The 19208-nt window shown below is 50.8% G+C and overlaps 1 protein-coding gene across 5 annotated transcripts in view; it reads right to left on the reverse strand.

Moving 5' to 3' along the window:
- IQSEC1 (IQ motif and Sec7 domain ArfGEF 1) overlaps positions 1-19208 on the reverse strand; it is a 437145-nt gene that overhangs the window by 74916 nt on the left and 343021 nt on the right. Inside the window, exon 1 of one of the 5 annotated variants that reach the window (XM_077116399.1) lies at positions 1227-1333. The exons of the other annotated variants lie outside the window; for them this stretch is intronic. Coding sequence (XP_076972514.1) covers positions 1227-1291 — 65 coding nt within the window. The 5' untranslated portion in view covers positions 1292-1333. Of the gene's footprint in view, positions 1-1226; positions 1334-19208 lie in introns of those variants that run through there. 5 annotated transcript variants of the gene reach the window in all.

Below are 19208 nucleotides of genomic sequence, written 5' to 3' on the forward strand. Positions count from 1 at the left end.
CACATGCTCATCCCCACCAGACCCCACACCTGACCAAGACAGGTGACCACTTGGCTCCCGCTGCACATACACAAACACCCCCAGCCCAACAGCAGCCCCTCTCACATGTGCACTCAGCCACAAACACCATCCACGCACAATTCAAACTCTCTGCTCGCCACACAGTCCCAGGTGCCCCTCATCAGGCCACTGGGCACGCAGTACAGGACTCACAGGTGTTCACACACTGGAAAGCTGCTCATGGTCCTCCTCCTCCTACACACTCACACCAGGCACAAGCATACCCTCACTCGGGTTCTCGCCAGATACAGAACCATAAGCACACCCAGGTATCTCCACAAAACAACCCCTCATGAGGATGGACACGCAGCCTCCATTCTGCCTGTGATGGTGGCAGACAAAGCACAGACACACTCCCAGCCACGACCTGATGGGCACACTTTCTCTCACAATTCCCCCCCCCCCCAGCTGTTTTTCCCTTTTACACCAACCCAAACTCCCATCTGGTTTCCTATTCACACATAAACTCACTCCCAAAGTCACTCTCAACACGCGAACACAACTGCATCCTGCTAGACTGTCTCTCACACATGTCCCTTACACACCTGCACACACACACACGCACACACTTCTATCCCAGGAGATGCCTTTCCACAGTAACACGCACTCCCCATTCTGACAGCAGCTCTTTTGTCACAAACTCGGGTCCTGTCCCCATTTCACACACACAATTAGACACACTCATTCTGTGGGTCTCCCTCATATGCACACTCACACAGGAACCCCATCCTGAGAGGCTCCCACATTGAAGCACACCCATTCCAGTAGCGAGTCTCTTGCACACGCTCACACTTAAATCGCTGGCAGTCTCTAAGAGACCATCACGCAAACAAAAAACACAACCGGGGGACTTTCCCACAAACCCACAGACAGTGCACGCGCGTCCCCACCCCCTGTGGGGCCCCACAGCTCCGCATTCCGGACCCGACCCTGACAACCCCTCACTCCCACCACGTACTGACAATCCCCCGGCCCCGGTTCTAACAGCCGGTTCACACCCTCTCGCCTTCCTCCCGCCTGCCCGGCCAGACCCCCAGCCCCGGCAGGCCCTGCCGCTCTCACCCAGGCCCGAGCCCCTCCGGCCCATCTCGTGCCACTCCTCCGCGCCGCCCGCAACTCGAGCCCCGGCGCACACTCCCCGGACCTCGCCCCGCCGGGGCCCTTACCCGCTGTCAAGCTCCAGTTCCAGCAAGGACTGGGTGCGCTCGGAGTTGCAATGCAGGCACCACATGGCGGCCGCAGGGGCAGCTGACCAGGGCTGGGCGCCCGGGACCCAGGCCCAGCCGAGCGCCGCCGCCGCCGCCGCCTCCCGACAGCGGCGGTCGGATCCCGGGGCCGTCGCCCGACCACCCGCTTGGCGCAGCGCGAGGCCCAGCCGGAGGTTGCCCGGCCCAGTCCCCGCCGGTACCAAAGGCCAGCGAGCGTCCGGCCACCCCCCCGCCCCGCGCCGCCGCCACCCGCCTGGCGCAGCGCGAGGCCGGGTCGGAGGAATGTGGCCCGAGAGGGGGCGGGGAGTGGGAGGGGCCTAGAGGCGGGGGCGGGGCTGCGCGCAGGAGGCGGGGCTGACAGAGCAGCGGGAGGAGGGCTGCAGGGGGCGGGGCTGCGCGCTGGAGGTTAAACTAAGCGGAGGGAGGAGAGTTCGCAGGGGCGGGGCCGAGCGGAGGCGGGGCCGGGTTGAACGGAGGCGCGGGTGGGGACGCGCAGAGGGCGGGGCTGCGCGGAGTGGGCGGTGGAGGTGCGCGCGCGGGACTGGACCCGGCTGAGTGGAGCCACCCCGGGGCACGCGGGTAGAGAGCTGGGGCGGGAATCCTCGTGCTCCCCCTCGCACTCCGGAGCCTCCCCATATCCATGCCCCCATACAGCCGGAGTAACCGTACCAGTACAAAACCCCAGGCGGGCCAACCCGAACCCACCCTGCTGACGGCGCCACCCTCGGCCTCACCTGGCCTTGGCCTCAGTTTACAAAACGGGGCCACTCCCTGCTCGGGCTCCTGAAAAACTAGCGAGCTGCAACTTGAGGTTGGCAGCAGCTTCCTTCTCCCTAGCCCACCCAGCAACCCCCTACACCACCCTGAGAACCCTTTCAGGCCCCAATGGCAGATTTCAAGTAATAATAGCATGTTGGAGTGCTTTCCTGATATTTGATCCTCAGATCAACATTGGGATAGTGGAGTTATGACTGGGCCCATTTTACAGACAAGAGGACTGAGGCCTCCTCTCATCCCTCCTCCCTCCCCCAGCCACTGGCTCTCCCTAATATGAGCCCTTCAGGCTTGCTACCGTCTATTTGTATATTTATTTATTATCTGTCCTTGGGCTCCATGAAGGTAATGTCAGATAGTACTCACTCAACACTTGCAGGAATACCAGAATATGGGTGGGAGACATCAAACAGAAAAAGATGTAAGCAAAACCCCACCTGTACTGGAAGGCTTCACCTGCAAGTCCGTCTCCCAGAGAGCCAGGCAGCTGGCAGGTCTGCGGGAGTCAGGAAGCTGCAGGAAACCACGATTGCAGGGGCGTCATCTTGTGCCCTTTTGAATCTTTCATTTGGAAGTGATAATGCAAAGGGCCTGATAGATGGGTGTTTCTCCCAGATGGAGGAATGGGGGTGGGGGGTGGGAAGTGAAGGAAGAGGATCGGCCTAGTTCAGCTTGCAGCATGAGAAAGGCAATCGCTAGAGCCAGTTGAGTGTGCCAGGGTTCCCTGGCAAGAGGCAGAGCAGGAATCCAGAACCCCCACCCCCCTCCTCTTGGCTCCTGATGCTTTCTTTGCTAAATTAATAATACAGACATTGTATGGGAGAAAATATTTGTAAATGATGTATTTTGTAAGGGTCTAGTATCCAGAATATATAAAGAACTCTTATAATTCAACTATTAAAAAAAAGACAACCCGATTGAAAACTGGGGAGTAGACATTTTTCCAAAGTTGGACAAATAGCCAATAAGCACAGGAAAAGATGCTCAACATCATTAGTCATTAGGGAAATGCAAATCAAAACCACAATGAGATACCACTTCATACCCACCAGATCAGCTATAATGATAAAGACTGAATGTACCTATAAACAGGATTCTGGAAGGAGAAGACCACTTCGCAGCACTGCTCAAAGGCAGTAACCATATCCTGCTTCTTTCTGCCTTAGGGGAGGGATGAAATAGTCCAGTTGTTGGGGTGGGGGGTAGAAAATTCCCAACCCAGCCTGAGAGTAGTACCCTCTAAAAATAGGCTGCAATAAATGGAGCCAAGAGAATTCCCCCAGCCCAGCTGCTTCAGCACTCCAGACAAAGGCTCCGACAGCCTCACAACCCGGATTCTCCAAGAATTCCAGGAACTTCTCCAGGCACAGGGCCCCGCCGCCCACTAGAATGGTCTTGGCGACATCACTCTGGCTGGGATTTAGAAGGGGGTTGAATTTCCGTTAGTATTTGCAACACCAGAGGATGGAAACCTTTGGAAAAACAAATGCCTCCTAATTCTTTTTTTCTGTTGTTTTGTCTTCCTGCAAAGCTTGCCTTTTACTTCTGCTCACTTAACTGCCTGGTGGATTGATAATTTAGGGAATCAGGAGAGGGTGCAAGAAAAGTCCCAGCCAGAGAGGCAGAGAAGGCAGATTTTCCTGCCAAAACGACCAGACTGGGCAGAATTCTTATATGTTTCATTCTGAGTCTCTGTTTCTTCACCTCTGAAGTGTGGCTCATGAGCCACCCTACCCTGGCTAACCCATCTTGCTCTTTAATTTATTTTAGCTAGCATTTATTAGCACTTATTTTGCTGGGACAAATATCCCTCAGTATGGTATATAACAACCTGGAGGAAGGGGTTTTTAAATTTGCTATACAAGAGGCTCAAAAATAAGAGAACATTTGGGCTAGTTTTTTTTTTTTATGTAAACAGTAAGTATTTCTTTTTTTTTTGAAGTTGCTGATCGTTTCTTGAAATACATATTAAACAGGGGAAATTATCATCTTTTACTCTATCAGTTCCCGTAATAACTGCCTGTCTTTATTATTATTATTTTTTAAGAAAACAAATACACTTAGAACCATCAACAATGGCTATTTTAGTTTGCTTAACTATTGGCATATTTAAATAAAGTATCATATAATCATTGTAAAGCCTGTGTTTGCACAGTTGGGCTGGGTCTTGAGGGATGAGTAGGAGCCCTTGTAGAGGGGTTGTTGATTATAAGTCATGAAAACATTTAGTTCCACTGTATCAACCCAGTTTTAGTCCTGGGTTTTAGTCCTGGGTTGCTTGCCTTGGCCTTTTCACATGCCACAAACTCACTTAGCCCCTGTTCCCCTGCCTTCTAACAGGCTCCTGTCTTGCTAAAACCTTCCTGTTCTCCTTCGACTCTTCTCAAAGCCCACCCTTTGCAGCCCCTCTCCCGGAGCTGTCAGGATGAAGTCCAGCCCCTCCCCACGGCCAGCCTTGAGGCCTGTGTGGTCTCGTTCTGGCTCATTTCTCCAGCCATCACTGCTCATAATATTCTATCCTTGCAGGCTATATGTCCAGCAATATTAAGCTTCTTTCAGCTCCCCAAACCCCGCATTGGGCTGGGCTCGATTCTAGGACTTCAGGTTTCAGCTTTCAATGTCACTTCTCCCAGGGGAAGTGACAGGTCCCTAGGCCAATCTCTCTCTCATATGCCCTCAGATTCGTCTGCGTCGCCTCTCTCACTACATCTGTGTGCTGTATTATGATTGCCAGGCAGAGTGTGTGTGGGGGGGAGGGTTGGGGGTTGGTGTCCCTCCCTGCAGCATCCCATACCTAATATGGGACCTGGAACAGTGAAGATGTTCAACAACTGAACAAATCGAAGGTTGGCGAACTGTGGCCTGTGAGCCAAGTCCAGTCCGCTGCATGTTTTGTTTTATTTTGCTTTGGTGGGCAGAAACTATTATTCTCTTTATTTTACTGATGAGAAAATTCAGAGTCAGAAAGAAGAGGTCACTTGTATAGCTCCACACAGCTCAGAAAGGCAGAGGGAAGAGCATGTGTAAAAGCCCAGGGTTGAAAGTCAGCGTGGAGTTTCAAAAGCACAGATCAAACTTGACACTCCCTTGATTTCAACCCTTTGTCTTCCCTAGCGCCTTCTGGATGAAGCCCAAACTCCTTAGTTAAGCACCTATTCATTCATTCATTCATTCATTCAACAAACATTCCCTGAGCACCTCAGTGACTGGTCCTGTGCTGGGGACCCAATAGTGACCCTTACAATCAGGGCCTTGGCTTCATGGGGATCAACATACCCAGACAGGGATGACCCAGAGCAATTAGCGTGGGGCTGGGGAAGCCTGGGGATCTGACCCAGCCTGAGGGGCTCAAGAAGGGCTGCCTGGAAGAAGGAGCATCTGATCCAGATTGAAGGTTTCAGGGAGGGCTGCCTGGAGGGGGGAAGTTTGGAGCTGAGACCAGAAGAATGGAAGGAGTAAGGCAGAAGAGTGTCCAGCCCTGGGAACAGCATATGCAAAGGCCCAGAGCACTTAGAAATCACATGGCCATGAAACACCTCTCTTCCCACCAACACACATACACACATACACACAAGGGAGGCAGGACAGGCTGGGCTGAGGCAGACCAGGTTGGGGTGGCTAAGTAATGAATGTGAGGTCAACAGAAAGGCCTGGAAGATAAGAAATTGAGACCTGGGGCAAGGCTTGGGGGTGGAGGAAGGGCTACAGAACTGAGCCTGGGAAGAAGGAGAGATGAACTAGTTAGCCCAAGATCTAGCAGGTGAATGGGGGGCTTAGCTCTGTGCTGTGCCACTGCCTGTTTTTGTAAATAAAACTTTACTGGAACAGAGTCCCACTTGTTCATTTTGTCTATGGTGACTTTTGTGCTACAGTCACAAAGTTGAATGGTTGCAACAGAGATGAATGGCCGGCAAAGCCTAAAATATTTACCATCTACCCCATTTCGGAAAAAGCTTGTCAACCACTAAAATAAATGAAGCCCCCCTCCCTGCCCGAGAGAATCTCATAGTGAGTCTCCAGCCATCCTAGCAAACTCTGCCTATTTGGTCAGACCCCCAGTGCTCCTGGCTTAGAATCCAAATGTCATGGGGGAAGAGGAGGATTGAAACGATATGCCTGTGTTCGCAGCAACATTATTCACAGTTGCCAAAAGGTGAAAAGCCAAGTGTCCATCAAGAGAAGAATGGATAAGCAAAATGCACTATATTTATGCAATGGAATAACCATAAAAAGGAATGAAAATCTGACTGATCCATCCTATAATGCTGACAAACCTTGAAGACATCATGTTCAGTGAAATAAGACACACAAAAGGACAGGTATTCAATGACCCCACTTATATGAAATATCTAGAATAAGCACATTTTTAGTGATGGAAAGTAGATTAGAGGTTACCAGGGTACCAGGAGAAGGGGAACGGGGAGTTATACTGCTTAATGTGTACAGAGTTCCTCTTTAGGGTGATGAAAAAGTTCTGGAAATAGTTATGATGGTTGCACCACACTGCAGATGTAATTAATGCCACCCAATTGCTCATTAAAAGTGGAAAACAAAAACAAAAGCAAAAACGATAGGGCTGGTCCACATGACCTTTGGACAAGATGACCACAGGGCTATGTGCCCATGTGCAGAAGGACATATGTCCAAGGATATGAGTTGTTTATAACAGCGGAACACTGGGGAGGAAATGCTCCACGTGCCTCAATGGGCACACGTTAAGTAAATTGTGGTACATCCATCAGTGGTACCCAATGTTAAAAAGATGGCAGCGCAGCATACAAACTTTCAGGAAGAATTCTCTAATACATAACACTGTGATAAAAATTGCAGAAGAAAGTGAGATGTGTTTACAACAGAATTGATAAAACACTAGTACTTACATAGGTGTGCTGGCTTGAAACCATTATGTACCCCAGAAAAGCCATGCTCTTTTAATCCAGTCTTGTGGCTGCAGATTTCTTGTGGCTGCAGATCCAAAGGGTGGGACCTTTGGATTAGGTTGTTTCCATGGAGATGTGACCCACCCCATTCAGGTGGGACTTTTGGATTAGATTACAACTGTGAAGATGTGACCCTGGCCATTCAAGGTGGGTCTTAATTTGTTTACTGGAGTCCTTGAAAAAGCCAACACGGAGAGCAGACGCGAGGTAGAGACATTTGGAGATTCTTGGAGAGTCAACATGGAAAGCCACTGGAATTAGAAGCTGAAAGCAACACAACAAGAGAGCAAAGGTCCAGGAGATGCCAGCCATGTGCCTCTCCAGCTGACAGAAAAATCCTGGATCAGCCTTCCTTGAGTGAAGGTCTCCTCTTGTTGGTGCCTTAATTTGGACATTTTATGGCCTTAGAACTGTAACTTGTAACTTAATAGATCCGCTTTGTAAAAGCCAATTCATTTCTGGTATATTGCATTCCGGGCAACTTTAGCAAACTGAAACAATAGGGCTTCATAATCATAGACTTCTTCTTAAAGGAGATCCAGAAATGGATACCCAAGGAGAGGGGTTACTTCCGGGAAGGGGTTCTAGGAGACAGGGCTCTGCCCTCGAGGCTTGAGGTCTAGTTGGGGTACAGTTGAGAAAGAGTAAGGACCCTTCATTCTGTATCCTTTTGCAGTTTTCAAATTGTTAAACAAGTGTTTATTACCTCAACCACAACAAAAGCCAGTGAAATAAGGAAATAAATACCCCCCAAAACATGGTAATCCAAGGAGGTTTTCAGGCATCTTCTAACAAAGTCTATATAGCTCACCAGAACCAGTTTACAAACACCCCCAAATTCTAGGCCATACTTAAGAGATCTTTTAGACCAGTCCAGATTCCTTATCTTTTGAAAGTGTCTTACTGACAGTCACAGAATTCATTAGAGTCACTTGATAGCCCATCCTGAGATTCCAGCTCAGAGTACATTTCTCATTGTCAGTGTTCATAATAATGAAATCAACATCCCCCAAAACTGCCTAGATGCTGGATCCAGGATGCCTGATCATCCTTTCAACCCCACGTCCCATTTTAGAGACCGGGAAACTGAGGCCCAGAGAGGAAAAGATATGCCCCCGATCATGTGGCCAGGTACTAGAAACATTGACACGCTGCCGGGCTGGTACCCGTGGGGCTTCTCAGGCAATACAGTATACTGCCTGGCGCGACTGTGATTCTAACCCAAATAACAGAATGGAACAAAAATAATTCCTATGACTATTGGAGGCAGTAAAAAGTCAGGGGCAGCTGTACAGAACAGAGAATTCTTTGAATGACACAAGGGAAAGGCCGTCAATCCCCCGGAGGAGAAATTTTCTCAGATAAATCAAGCTGTTCTGGTTAAAGGCCAACTTTTTAAAACATTCCAACTATTTTAAATAGAAACCACTTGCAAATTGGACTTCCCCAATCTTATTAAACAAAGTAAACCACATGAATGAGTTTGGAATAACTTATTTGGGGAGATTTGGGCTGAGCATGAGGTGGTAGGACTGTTTGCCCCCGGGCTTGACAGCTCCAGACAGCTGACCCCAATTTTGCTATATGGGTAGGCAAAAGGTATGGGGTTGTATATCCACCCCCACTGCTATTCACCTGCTCAGACTGGTTGGTTGTGATCCAGCCCCTGCCTGTCTTTCTGACCTCTTTCCCAGATGTCATATATAGCTATTCCCAGAATGCACTTGGCACTTTCATACCCCAGTGCCTTTGCTTATGCAGTTCCTGCTTCCTGGGTTACCCTCCTCATCTGCTTGGCAAACTCCTACTCAACCTTCAAGGCCCAGCTCAAAAGTTACCTTTTCTTTGGAGCCTTCCCTAACACCCTTCTCTTGTCCTGTGGGTACCTCAAGGGTAGGAAAAATCACTGGCTCATCCCACTCTACCAGTAGTGGGACACAGAGGTGGTTACTGTTCTGGGTGTCCAGCCTGGGTCTAGACACTTGTCACAGCAACAGGGGATTTCAGTTCCAGCCATAAAAAAACACAGTGGTGTTTTGGTTGACTAAGGCCCAACCATGGCTGTCAGATTAAAGTGGCCTTAATTTCAGAGCATCCTAGAACTTCAGAGTGTGAATGAGTCACCCAGTGCTGCCCATCCTTTGATCAGATGAGGAACCCAAAGCTTAGAGAGGGGAGAGGACTTCCCCAGGTCATCCTGGGGCACTGCCAAGAACTGGCCACCTGCCTTCTTCTACATGCTCCTTCCCCACAGCTAGGTCAAAATAAGAGACAGAGTGAGGGGAACCACTGTGGTTTGACGGGCAAGGAGGCTGTCTGTTTTCCTGCAGATTTAAATGCACAATAAAAAATAGATGCAGTTGTTATGCCAAAAAGTTGACAAATGAATGAACCCCGCTTGTAAGGATGCACAGAAAAGACACTCAGGGAGGCATCACCACAATAGAAACAAAATTTAGGACACGGGGTTAGACGCAAGAAAGAGCGAAACCCAACACAGAGAGGGTGGCTCTATGGGTGCTCTGAAAAGGCTAATACGTGACTGGTGCTCAGTGACAGATGAGTAGCAGTGTTCTTTAAGTGAACAATAATGGCAGAAATGGTCACCTCCTCCAAGAAGCCCTCCTGGTTTGGATCCCCAGAGTACTCTGTGGTTCTAGGTCCCTAATGCCCACTGCAGTCCCTGCACACAGTGGGTGTCTGTTTTAAGAGAGAATGAAGATGGTAGTGGTGGCCACGGATTTGAAGAATGCTCAATGTATCCCTCCCCAGCCTGGCCACCCTTGTGGACACACCCCAACTCTCCTGTTCCCTCCACTCAGCCTGGCCAGGGTGACCTGAAGTGCTTGTCCAGGATTCCAAGGGGCAGGGCCTGCAGAGAACGGACCTGTGGTTTCTGAAGTACAGCTACTTCAGTTATGTATATCTATTCAAGTGGATGGGAAATAGCCATTTCCTAGTCTTTTCTGCAGAACTCAAGGGGCTCTACAATTACAGGAAAAAGTTTAGAAGCAAAAACCTTAGCTGCCTCCTTCAATAGCAAAGGATGCTTCCCTGACCATCACTACCCACCAAATCACCCTGTTCATCACACTTCCAATTTAGGGTGCCCTGCCGGCCCAACCATATGTGTGCCCCACTTTAGCCCCTCATACTCAACCCTCCTATCCCTGGTTGGCGGCACAAGGAAGCCACGGCAAGTTCTTCAGGGAGGAAGGGGCACAGCCCACCCCAAGCCCTTAGCCCATCTGCGCCCACTCTCTGAGCCCAGCCTGCCTCCCATCCTCCCGTGGCCAGCAGGCCCGGGCATAACCCATAACCCAGAGTCCATGCTTGCTGTGTGACCTCAGGCAAGCTGCCCAGCTTCCCAGGACCTCAATTTCTTCATCTGCACAAAGGGGGTGGTGACACCTTCTCTGCAAGATTGTTGCAAGGTTGGCAGTGATTTCCACAAGTGCCTCGCTTAGGCACACAATAGGCCTTCAGACCCAGTCCTTCCTCTTCTCACAGTGACCCCTGCATCCAGCATCCTTCTAAAGCCCAAGAGAAACTGCTGGGTGCTGAATGAACAAACGCCTTGCTGACCAGAGGCTGCAAAGCAGAGGAGGAGAGCTCCTGGGTGGGTATGGAAGTCCCAGCTCCACCATGTTCTGCTTGTTGGACCTCAGGTAAGTGCTTTGGTCTTTCCCACCTGTGTGCTTACTCTTAAGTGGTGCATTCACAACCAAAGAACAGCTACCTGGGGAATTGCCAAGCCAAGGCCCTAGCGGGCCAACTTTAATGAATAGATACATCCATTTACAACAAGGACTGGGGAGGCTTGTTTTGCAAATGGATGTCAGTAAGTGCTCCTAAAACAACAGCTTCTCTTAAGTGGGTTAAACATTCCCCTCTGCAATCTTCTTTACATTATTGTTTTAAACACTACCTTCCTTTGTCCCCGTGAGGGGAAAACTTCAACCAGCTCGAACCAGCTCCGCCCGATTAGAAATTAATGGAGGTAGAATGGGTGTGATGCCTGGGTCATTACTCGAATAAATGGATAGAAGAATGTATTCAAACAACAGCCACTGACATTTATTAACCATGTGTTAAGCACCGACCAAGTATCTCAGAGGATGAGGAAATGAATGAGCTGTGGGCCCTACTCTTAGGAAGCCTGGTTGAGTAAGGGGAATGGAGGGAACTCACAGTCATTAGTTCCAGGCCCTGTTCTTACATGCAATCATGTCATCATGACAGCAGCTCTACAGGGTGGGTCGTTTGCCCAAAGACACACAACTTGTAAATGATTGAGTTGGGACCAGAACCCAGGCAGGCTGACACTCCTAGCCTGTGTTCGTTCCCGATTCTACACTGGTGATTCTCAAAGTGGGGTTCCCGGACCAGCTGCTGCAGTCTCAGCTGGGGCCTGGCAAGGAAAGCAAATTCTTGCCTTCAAGATGCTGCTGATGCCTGAGAAGCACTGCACCACACCAAGGCATGAAAGCGAGCCATCGGTTCAATGGTAAGAGCAACCTGGCATGGAGACAAGAACAACTGCCATTCAGGGAAGGCTTCCTGGAGGAGGCAATGTCTATGTTGGCTTCTGTGGCATAAATGGGAATTCACTGTGCAGCCCAGAGTGAGAAAGGCACTCAAGGTTCAGGAAAAGTCACGTGCAGAAGCTTGGTGATCTTGGGAACTTTGGGAATTGGGAGGCCAGAGCTCCAACAGAGGCTTCCTCCCTTGGGTGTGTAAATAGCAGGTCAAAACCGGCAGAAGTGGGCTGGATTTTTATGCCCAGGCTCCTTTTCCCAACCACCTGAATACTTTTCACCTGTATCCCAATTACTTAACGCTATCCTTTAAATCAGGGAAATTTTATAACTGTTCCATAAATGGAAAACTAGCATCGCTGAGCAGAAATTGAATTTTCCTCTAAAATACATCAATGACACAGAAACATTGTTATAAAATCCTGCTTGGATCCTGTTACTGGCAGAGAATCTGTGTTCCGGGCCTGCCCTGTCTTTCTGTCTGGGTTTGAAACAGATATTAATAAGTGTAAAGAATCCATATAATGGAAGGCAATCATAAAACAGAAGAAGGCCGCTTTTTACATCCTGGCAGGGAATGAGATACAAGATATATTGTTATGTGAGAAAAGCCATATACTGTGCTGTGCTTGGGTAAAATAAGAAGGGGGCAAAGTGCCTGCAGCTTTACATGCCTTATTTTGCACCTTCCAAGCACAAACATCTACATACACACACATATACACACACTGACACACGCAGAAAATATCGCTGGACAGTGATGGCCTCTGGAGATGGGAACCGGCCCAGCGTTGGGGGTGGGGGTGACTTACTTTTTATCATGAACCCTTCTCTATCTTTTAAATGTTGAATCATGTGACCATATTATTTACTATAAAGTAAATATAATTAAGTACTTTCATAGGTGATAAGGAGACATTATTTGCACCAACTGACATTTTCTCCTTGATATAATCTGACTTTCTCCACAGGTTCCTGCGTCCATGGCTCACTCAGAATAATTTCTCACTCGCCATTGGCCTGAGTGGATACCGGGGATCTGAGGTTGCATTTTTGAGACAAGAAATAACATGCTCAAGCACCTGATGACTTCCTGGTCACAGAAGGCTGGAGAAGGCTGCCCGGGGCTAGGGAGAGTCCAGGGGAGCCAAGTTCCTGTTACCCTCTTTTTGGGAGCAAGACTTGGCTGCTGTCCCATTCTGCCTCCTCTATTGTGAACAGAGAAGAAGAGCTTGGGTTCTCAGTGACCACTTCCTCCGTGCAAGGCAAAGTCGGGGTGACAACTTTACCTACATTATATCATGTAATCCTCCCAACCTGTTATTTGCTCCAAAGGGAAACTGAGGCACAGAGAGGAGAAATGGCTTGCCTCAAGGCCACTCGGTGGGTCAGTGGCAGAGCTGGGATTCAAACCTGTGGGCCTAGACGCTAGCGAAACACAGCCCGACTCCATGAAGTAAGAGTTCAACCCTTAGGCCGAGATGTGGCCACTCAAGGCTCCTGGAGTTGATCTGCAATGAGTAGCCCTTATACAGCCCAATCCATAGACAATTTTGCTCTCCCTAGCAATTTCCATAAATGATTATAATTTATATGCTAATAGCGAAGATATCAAGGTTTGGAACCCCCTGGAGTGTTAGAAACGTAGTTTGTAATTACAAACACACAACAATTTGTTCAACATGTCATCGACGTCTGCAGTAATTATCACCCTGGTTGAGAATAATTCCACGTTTAATACATCACCATGCACATGAATGGAACAGTCAGGAGTGGGAATGCTGGGGTTGGACCTTAATTGTCTCTCTGGCTCCCTCAGAGCCATTTCCTCCTCCTGGGAGCCCTCCTGCTTTTCCTGCAGTAGGGCTCTTACGGACGGCACTTGGGCTCAGTGGGTTTCCCACAGGAACCAGCCCTGCCTGCAGGGTGTGGGCTAGGACCCAGGAAGGGACCCATGGACATTCCTTCCTGGAAGGGGCACCACGAGCCAGTGACAGCAAGCCTCCCTGAGGGGACCCTGCCTCCGGTTCCACCCTAAGCCTGCTTCCTGGTCTTCCTGCTTCCTGAAAGATCTGGGGACAATGACTATCTTCCAGTAAATTCTCTCTTGCTTTTGTTAGACAGACTTGGTTTATGTTGCTTGCAGTTTACAGGCTCCAGTTTCTGCCCCCTGGTTTTCCTTAGAGGCCACCTGTAGTTCCAGCAGCCATTGTTTCCTGAGCACCAGTTTTGTGCTAGATACTCCAGAGGTGGAAGGTGTCTGTAACCCTCACAAACAGCGAGAGAATATGCTCCTCCTTTTGCAGAAAGACCAAACTACTTGCCTGTGCCCACACAAGCAGACTGCGATGGAGCTGGGATTCGACATCCACCCACGCCCCAGACCCTGAGCTTTCCTACCCTGTGACACAGCCTCTGGTTGGAAAGGGTACTTGTTCTTTGAACACTTAGCAGCTCCTCTTCTGCTTTGGATGGGTGCTGGATGCAGGGTGACCATGGGAAGAGGAAGGAACGCCCAGGCCTCGAAGGCCTACTGTGTGCCTGGCCCTGGCTAGGCACTTGTGAAAATCACGGCCAACCTCATGACAGTCTTGCAGAGAAGATGTCACCATTCCCCTCGTGCAGGTGAAGAAACCGAAGTCCTGGGGAGTTGGATAGCTGGCCCAAGGCCGCACTGCTGGTTGCAGAAGGACCGGAGACAGCCTGAGCTCAGTCTTGGGCTCAGAGAGTGGACAGAGGTGAGCGGGTACAGGGGCAGACCTGAAACAGCACGGAGCCATTTCCCTGGAGCTGTCCATGATGGAGGGCTGAGCTCAACCTCCCTCCCCAAGGAACTTGCAGTGGCTTCCTTGTGCCACCAACCAGGAGATAGTCTAATGTTAGAGGACTATCCCTTGCAATACTAGAGAATAATAAAATTGAATATGTCTGAGTGCTTAGTGTGCATTATCTCAGTTAATCCTCACCTCAGCCCTACGTGGCAGATACCATTATCCCTATTTAATAGGTGGGCACTATTCCTTTTGGACACTAGGGGCTGCTGCTGAGTCATGGCTGCCCACTTTGAGCTTGGGAAAGCACTATTTTGCCACAATCCTCACCACTCCCTCTTGCCTCCCTGCCATGTTGCAAAAATCCAGTATTGGTTGTCCTTTATCATTTACCAAAGCACTCTTTTTAAAATATAGGCCAGGGTTTCTCAAACTTTCTGATCTCTGTATCCCTTTACACTCCTAAAAACTACTGAGGACTCCAAAATAGTGTATGGGAACGTATCTATTGACATTTACCATACTAAAAAATTAAAAGAGAGACATTTCTATAACACAAGAATTCACAACACCATACCTTTAGCCAATACATCAGCCTCTGGAAAACTCCGCCATATACTTGTGAGAGAATGAGAGTGAAAAAGACAAATAACAACTTATTATTATTACTATTATCATTTAAATAGTTTCGCCCTCACAGCTCTTTTTTGGCCAGGCTTTCAGGAACGCTGCTATTGAAGAAAAAAATCCTCACTCCCAATCAGCCCTAAGCACCCATGACATTTGCCCGGCTCCTGTGGGGGGTAATAATTTGAGTCCAATAATAACCCCTGTTCTAGAAACGGGTCAAAACGAACATGCACTGGTGCCAACAGGCAGACCTGATCTGGTGCCCAGTGTCCACAGCAGGTCCCTGGGGCTCTACCCCTACTAAAAACCAAGGCTTCCGGGTCCTAAGGGCTGTGGGGGAAGGAGCTGCTGGTCTGTGGCCAAGGGCTGTTGTCAGTCTACATGGGAGATGCTATCAATGGCAGCAGCAGCAGCCCCCATTTGCTCGTGCCTGCCACCTGCCAGGCGCCTGCCAGACATTCCAGAGAGCAAAGGGGAGCCTGGGTGAGAATCTCTGGTCCAAATGTTCCCGGCTTGCAAGCAACAATATGCGGACGTGAGACCGAATCCCCTGATCCGGGTCCCGGGGATCTGGCAGTTGCAGAGGGAGCTCCCGAATGTGGACGCCAGCTCCTGCAGGGGTGGTCACCTGCCTCTCCGGGATGCCCGGGAGGGGGACATTCAGCCCGGGCGCTAGAGCGCGCTTTCTGTGGCTGAGCTGGGTTTGGTCCCGCCCACCCCGCGCGGCAGGGTCCTGATTATCGCCAGGTCACCGGCCCCGAGCTGCACAGTCCAGATCCGAACCCAGGCCCCCTGGCTCCAGCGCCCGAGCCCTTATACCCGGCGCGGGGTGGACTCTATCAGCTGTCCCCAGTTAGGGTGGGGTGGCAAATTTAGAACGGCTTAAAAAAAGGGCTCTGGGCACAGCTGGTGGAGAGGTCCTCGGAGGGGATGAAAGATGGGGCTGTGACAACTGGGGGCTGCAGGAGTCGCTCCACCAGCAGCCTAGACGCCGGCTAGGGATGCGGGTGAGGAGCGGGGTGGGGGAAGCGTGGCAGGTCCTGACCAGAGCAGCCCTCAAAACCCAGCTCTGGGCTGCTCTGGCTGGTCCAGCCCGACTGTCATCATTGGCCGCTGCCGCCACCTGTCGTCCTGCAGCAGAACTGCAGCCTGGTGGGTGCCTAGGGGACAGGTGCCCAGAGAAGGCTACTGGGGCCAGAGAAGCTGGCAGAGCCAGCCTCATGAACCCCAACCCTGAGCTCCCCATACACATCCCCTTGGTCCTACTCTGAACAAAGTAAGAAACCCTCCTCTTCTTGTACAGCTACATCGGGAAGCACAGCTGGGACTCCAACCCAGTTCCACTGAGATTTCAGTCTAACAACGTCAACTGCCCTGTTTCAATCTCTAGCTTTCCACCATTGGTAAAGACCAAATTCCTCACCACACCCAGAGACCCCTGTGAGATGTGGCCCCTGCCTGGTTCTGCCCTTCCCTTTTCCTTTTCAGCCTCCTTTTCATCCTTTGTTTTTGCAGAGGTGGTCTCTACCCCGGGACTTTGCACATGCTGTTCCTTCTGCCTGGTACACACTCCTCTCCCTCTTCACCTAATTAAAACCTGATTCTCCCTTCGTAACACCTCAGCTCCTGCCAGGAAGCCTTGCCTGGCCCCCTCCTCACAGGTTCCACGGAGCTCCTCCTCCCAGCACCTGGGAATGCCGATTGTGGGTGTGTTTCCCTCTTTCTCACGGGGCAGCCCTGTGAGGCTAAGAACCCTGTCTCTCAGACTCACTGCTTATCCCCAGCCCCAGCACAGTGCCAGGCACAAACTGGGCGCTGGAGAAATATTTGCTGATGAAATGAATTATTTCCAGTTCATGTGAGTACCCCCTCCATTCATCAATGTGCCTTCGTAAATTAAGCTGCACCTTCTCAATGGGCCAGACATCAAGTAAGGGTCTTTCATCCATGAGCACTGGGGTGAGAAACAGAGGGTCTGCACAGAGGTGTCCTGACTGGGGAAAAGCTGGAGCCCAGATGTGGACCTGAGTTTGCTCTAAGCCAGGCCATTCATAGGTTCCTATGGCCAGGCACATGGCCCAGTTCCCTCTGAGGATTCACTGGGCTGGCTCCACTCGAGCCCCTCAAACAGACTGGGTAGGGTGTTTGGAATTACTTTTCCCATGGGGTTACCAGCCAGAGTCCCTAGAGTGAGATTCTAGAAAACCCTCAGTGCTGGCAGACCACAGGTAGATGGGGAGGAGACCACAAGCCCAGACGCCTCTCCCTTGCTGGAGAGCATATTCCAGGCTGGTTCCACTGTGGGCGTGTGCAGCTGCAGTGTGGGAATTTGCAAAGGGCACCCCCTTCTGTTGCACACAGGCCTCCAGGCTCAGCGCTTGGCAAAAGGAGCGCAGTTGTCCGTCTATCACTTGTCTTTGTGTAGTGTGCAACCTGAACTGTGACCTCTAGTCTCTGCCATCTTCCTCCTGAGGCTGACAGTGGGGTCTGCTCTCCGCTTGGGGGGCAGGGAGCCCTCCTGGTGAGGCCTCTTAGCTCTGCATACTGGACTCGTGACCAGGTATAGCCACTTGCCGCCTTCTTTCCTTATGCCCCGGGGAGAGGCAAAGCCCTCCCCATCCCTCGGGGAGATTCACAGGTCAGATATGAGGCAACAGCAGGTCCAGATGTCACATGGCCCAGAGAAAAAAAGTTAGCCAGACTTAGTACTGACTTCTGCTGCCTCAAGGTACACTGTTAAAGCTTACTGGGAAGGCAATTAAAGCCCCATCCCTGCACCACAGACTTCAGCCCATGTGGGTGGATGGGGTGTGGCCTGCTTGGGTGCTTAAGGGGACAGCCCCTCAGCCATCTCACGGAGGCTGCCACGTGCCCAGGGCTCCTGCACTGAGCCAGGAGCCCAGGGAAGGCCAGGGCTGGCTCAGGGTCACCCAATGGCCAGCTGGCAGCTGGCTGGGCCCGAGCCAGGTCCCCAGGCTCCGCCCTCACTCTAGACTCCAGACCCAGATCTGCAGTGGCGGTGGGGGGTGGAGGGAGCTCATTTCCAACTTGCGCCTTCGCTGGGCACAGAGGGACTGTTCTTTGCCGCTCAACAATCCCCCCTGTTTGCCCCGTGCCAGGCTGCAGCCTCCCTCGGGTCCTGCTGACGGGGAAGATCTGGTGCCAGGGTCCGCAAATATGTGTGCCTTCTGGAGGGAGGTGGCAGCTCCGGCTCCCCAGCCCAGAGTGGGTGGATTTAAAGGACCAAAGGGAAGTCACAGAACAGAGGGAAAAGCAGGCCGCCATGTGTCTCCTTTAAAATACTGCTGGGGAGAAGGGAGGGTGGATAAATATGCATATATTCTGAATATTTCTGACCAGATTACCCCCCAAACTGCTTACAAAGTTTACTCTGGTGAGGAGAGGGGAGGAGAGGCACCTGCAGTTTCCACTGTATACTCTTTGATAATACTTGAAATTTTTACCATGTGCCCATTTTTCCTAAGCAAATACTAAGTTTTAATTGAGTCAACCACATTAAAAAAGGGCTCCAGTAGAAAGGAAAGGGAGAGGAGTTCAGAATTTCAGTGGATGGACTTCAGGCCTTGACCTTCTGTGTAAAAACCAAGAGGAAAGATTTACTGGGAATCTGCTGAGTGCAGACGCTGTTTTGAAGTCCTTTCAGGCACACTCTCATTTCTCATTTCACCCTCAGAGCGATGCTAGGAGGTACGTACTATATTACTATTACCTTTCCCTGCTGGACAATTGGGGGACCTGAACGAGGGCACGGTAGGACTGGAACCTGGAGCCCAGGTCACACCCACCAGCCTAGGCGCCAGCTCTTGCTCCTTGCCCCACTTTTCCTCTGGGGCGGGGTGGAGGTGGGGGTGGGACCTGGAGTTCTCAGAGAACCTAGAGCCCCAGGTAGCAGCCACCCAGCTCCAGAGGGAATATGCCTTGTCAGATAATCCAGTGGGGGGCTGGGATCACAGCCCACAACTTCTGGGGTCACACAGGCAGGTGGCCATTCTCCCAGCTGGGTCCCCGGCCAGACCTCAGCATGGTGTGCAGAAAAATGCCCCTTTACACAAAGATTGGGGCCCTGATCCCAGCCCCGCTCTGGCTGTGGGACCTCGGGAAAGCCACAGCCTTTCCCTGAGCCTCAGTCTCCTCATCTATTAAATAGGTGAATACCTCCCTACCAATGTGAGGTGCCGCCATATGAAGAGTTGGGCTCAGTACACCACAGCTGCCCCCACCCCCCGCCCCATATGCTTCCTTTCTTCCTTGCCTGATAAATCCAGG

This window comes from Tamandua tetradactyla, chromosome 9 (genome assembly GCF_023851605.1).
Source record: "Tamandua tetradactyla isolate mTamTet1 chromosome 9, mTamTet1.pri, whole genome shotgun sequence".
Classification (NCBI taxonomy): Eukaryota; Metazoa; Chordata; class Mammalia; order Pilosa; family Myrmecophagidae; genus Tamandua; species Tamandua tetradactyla.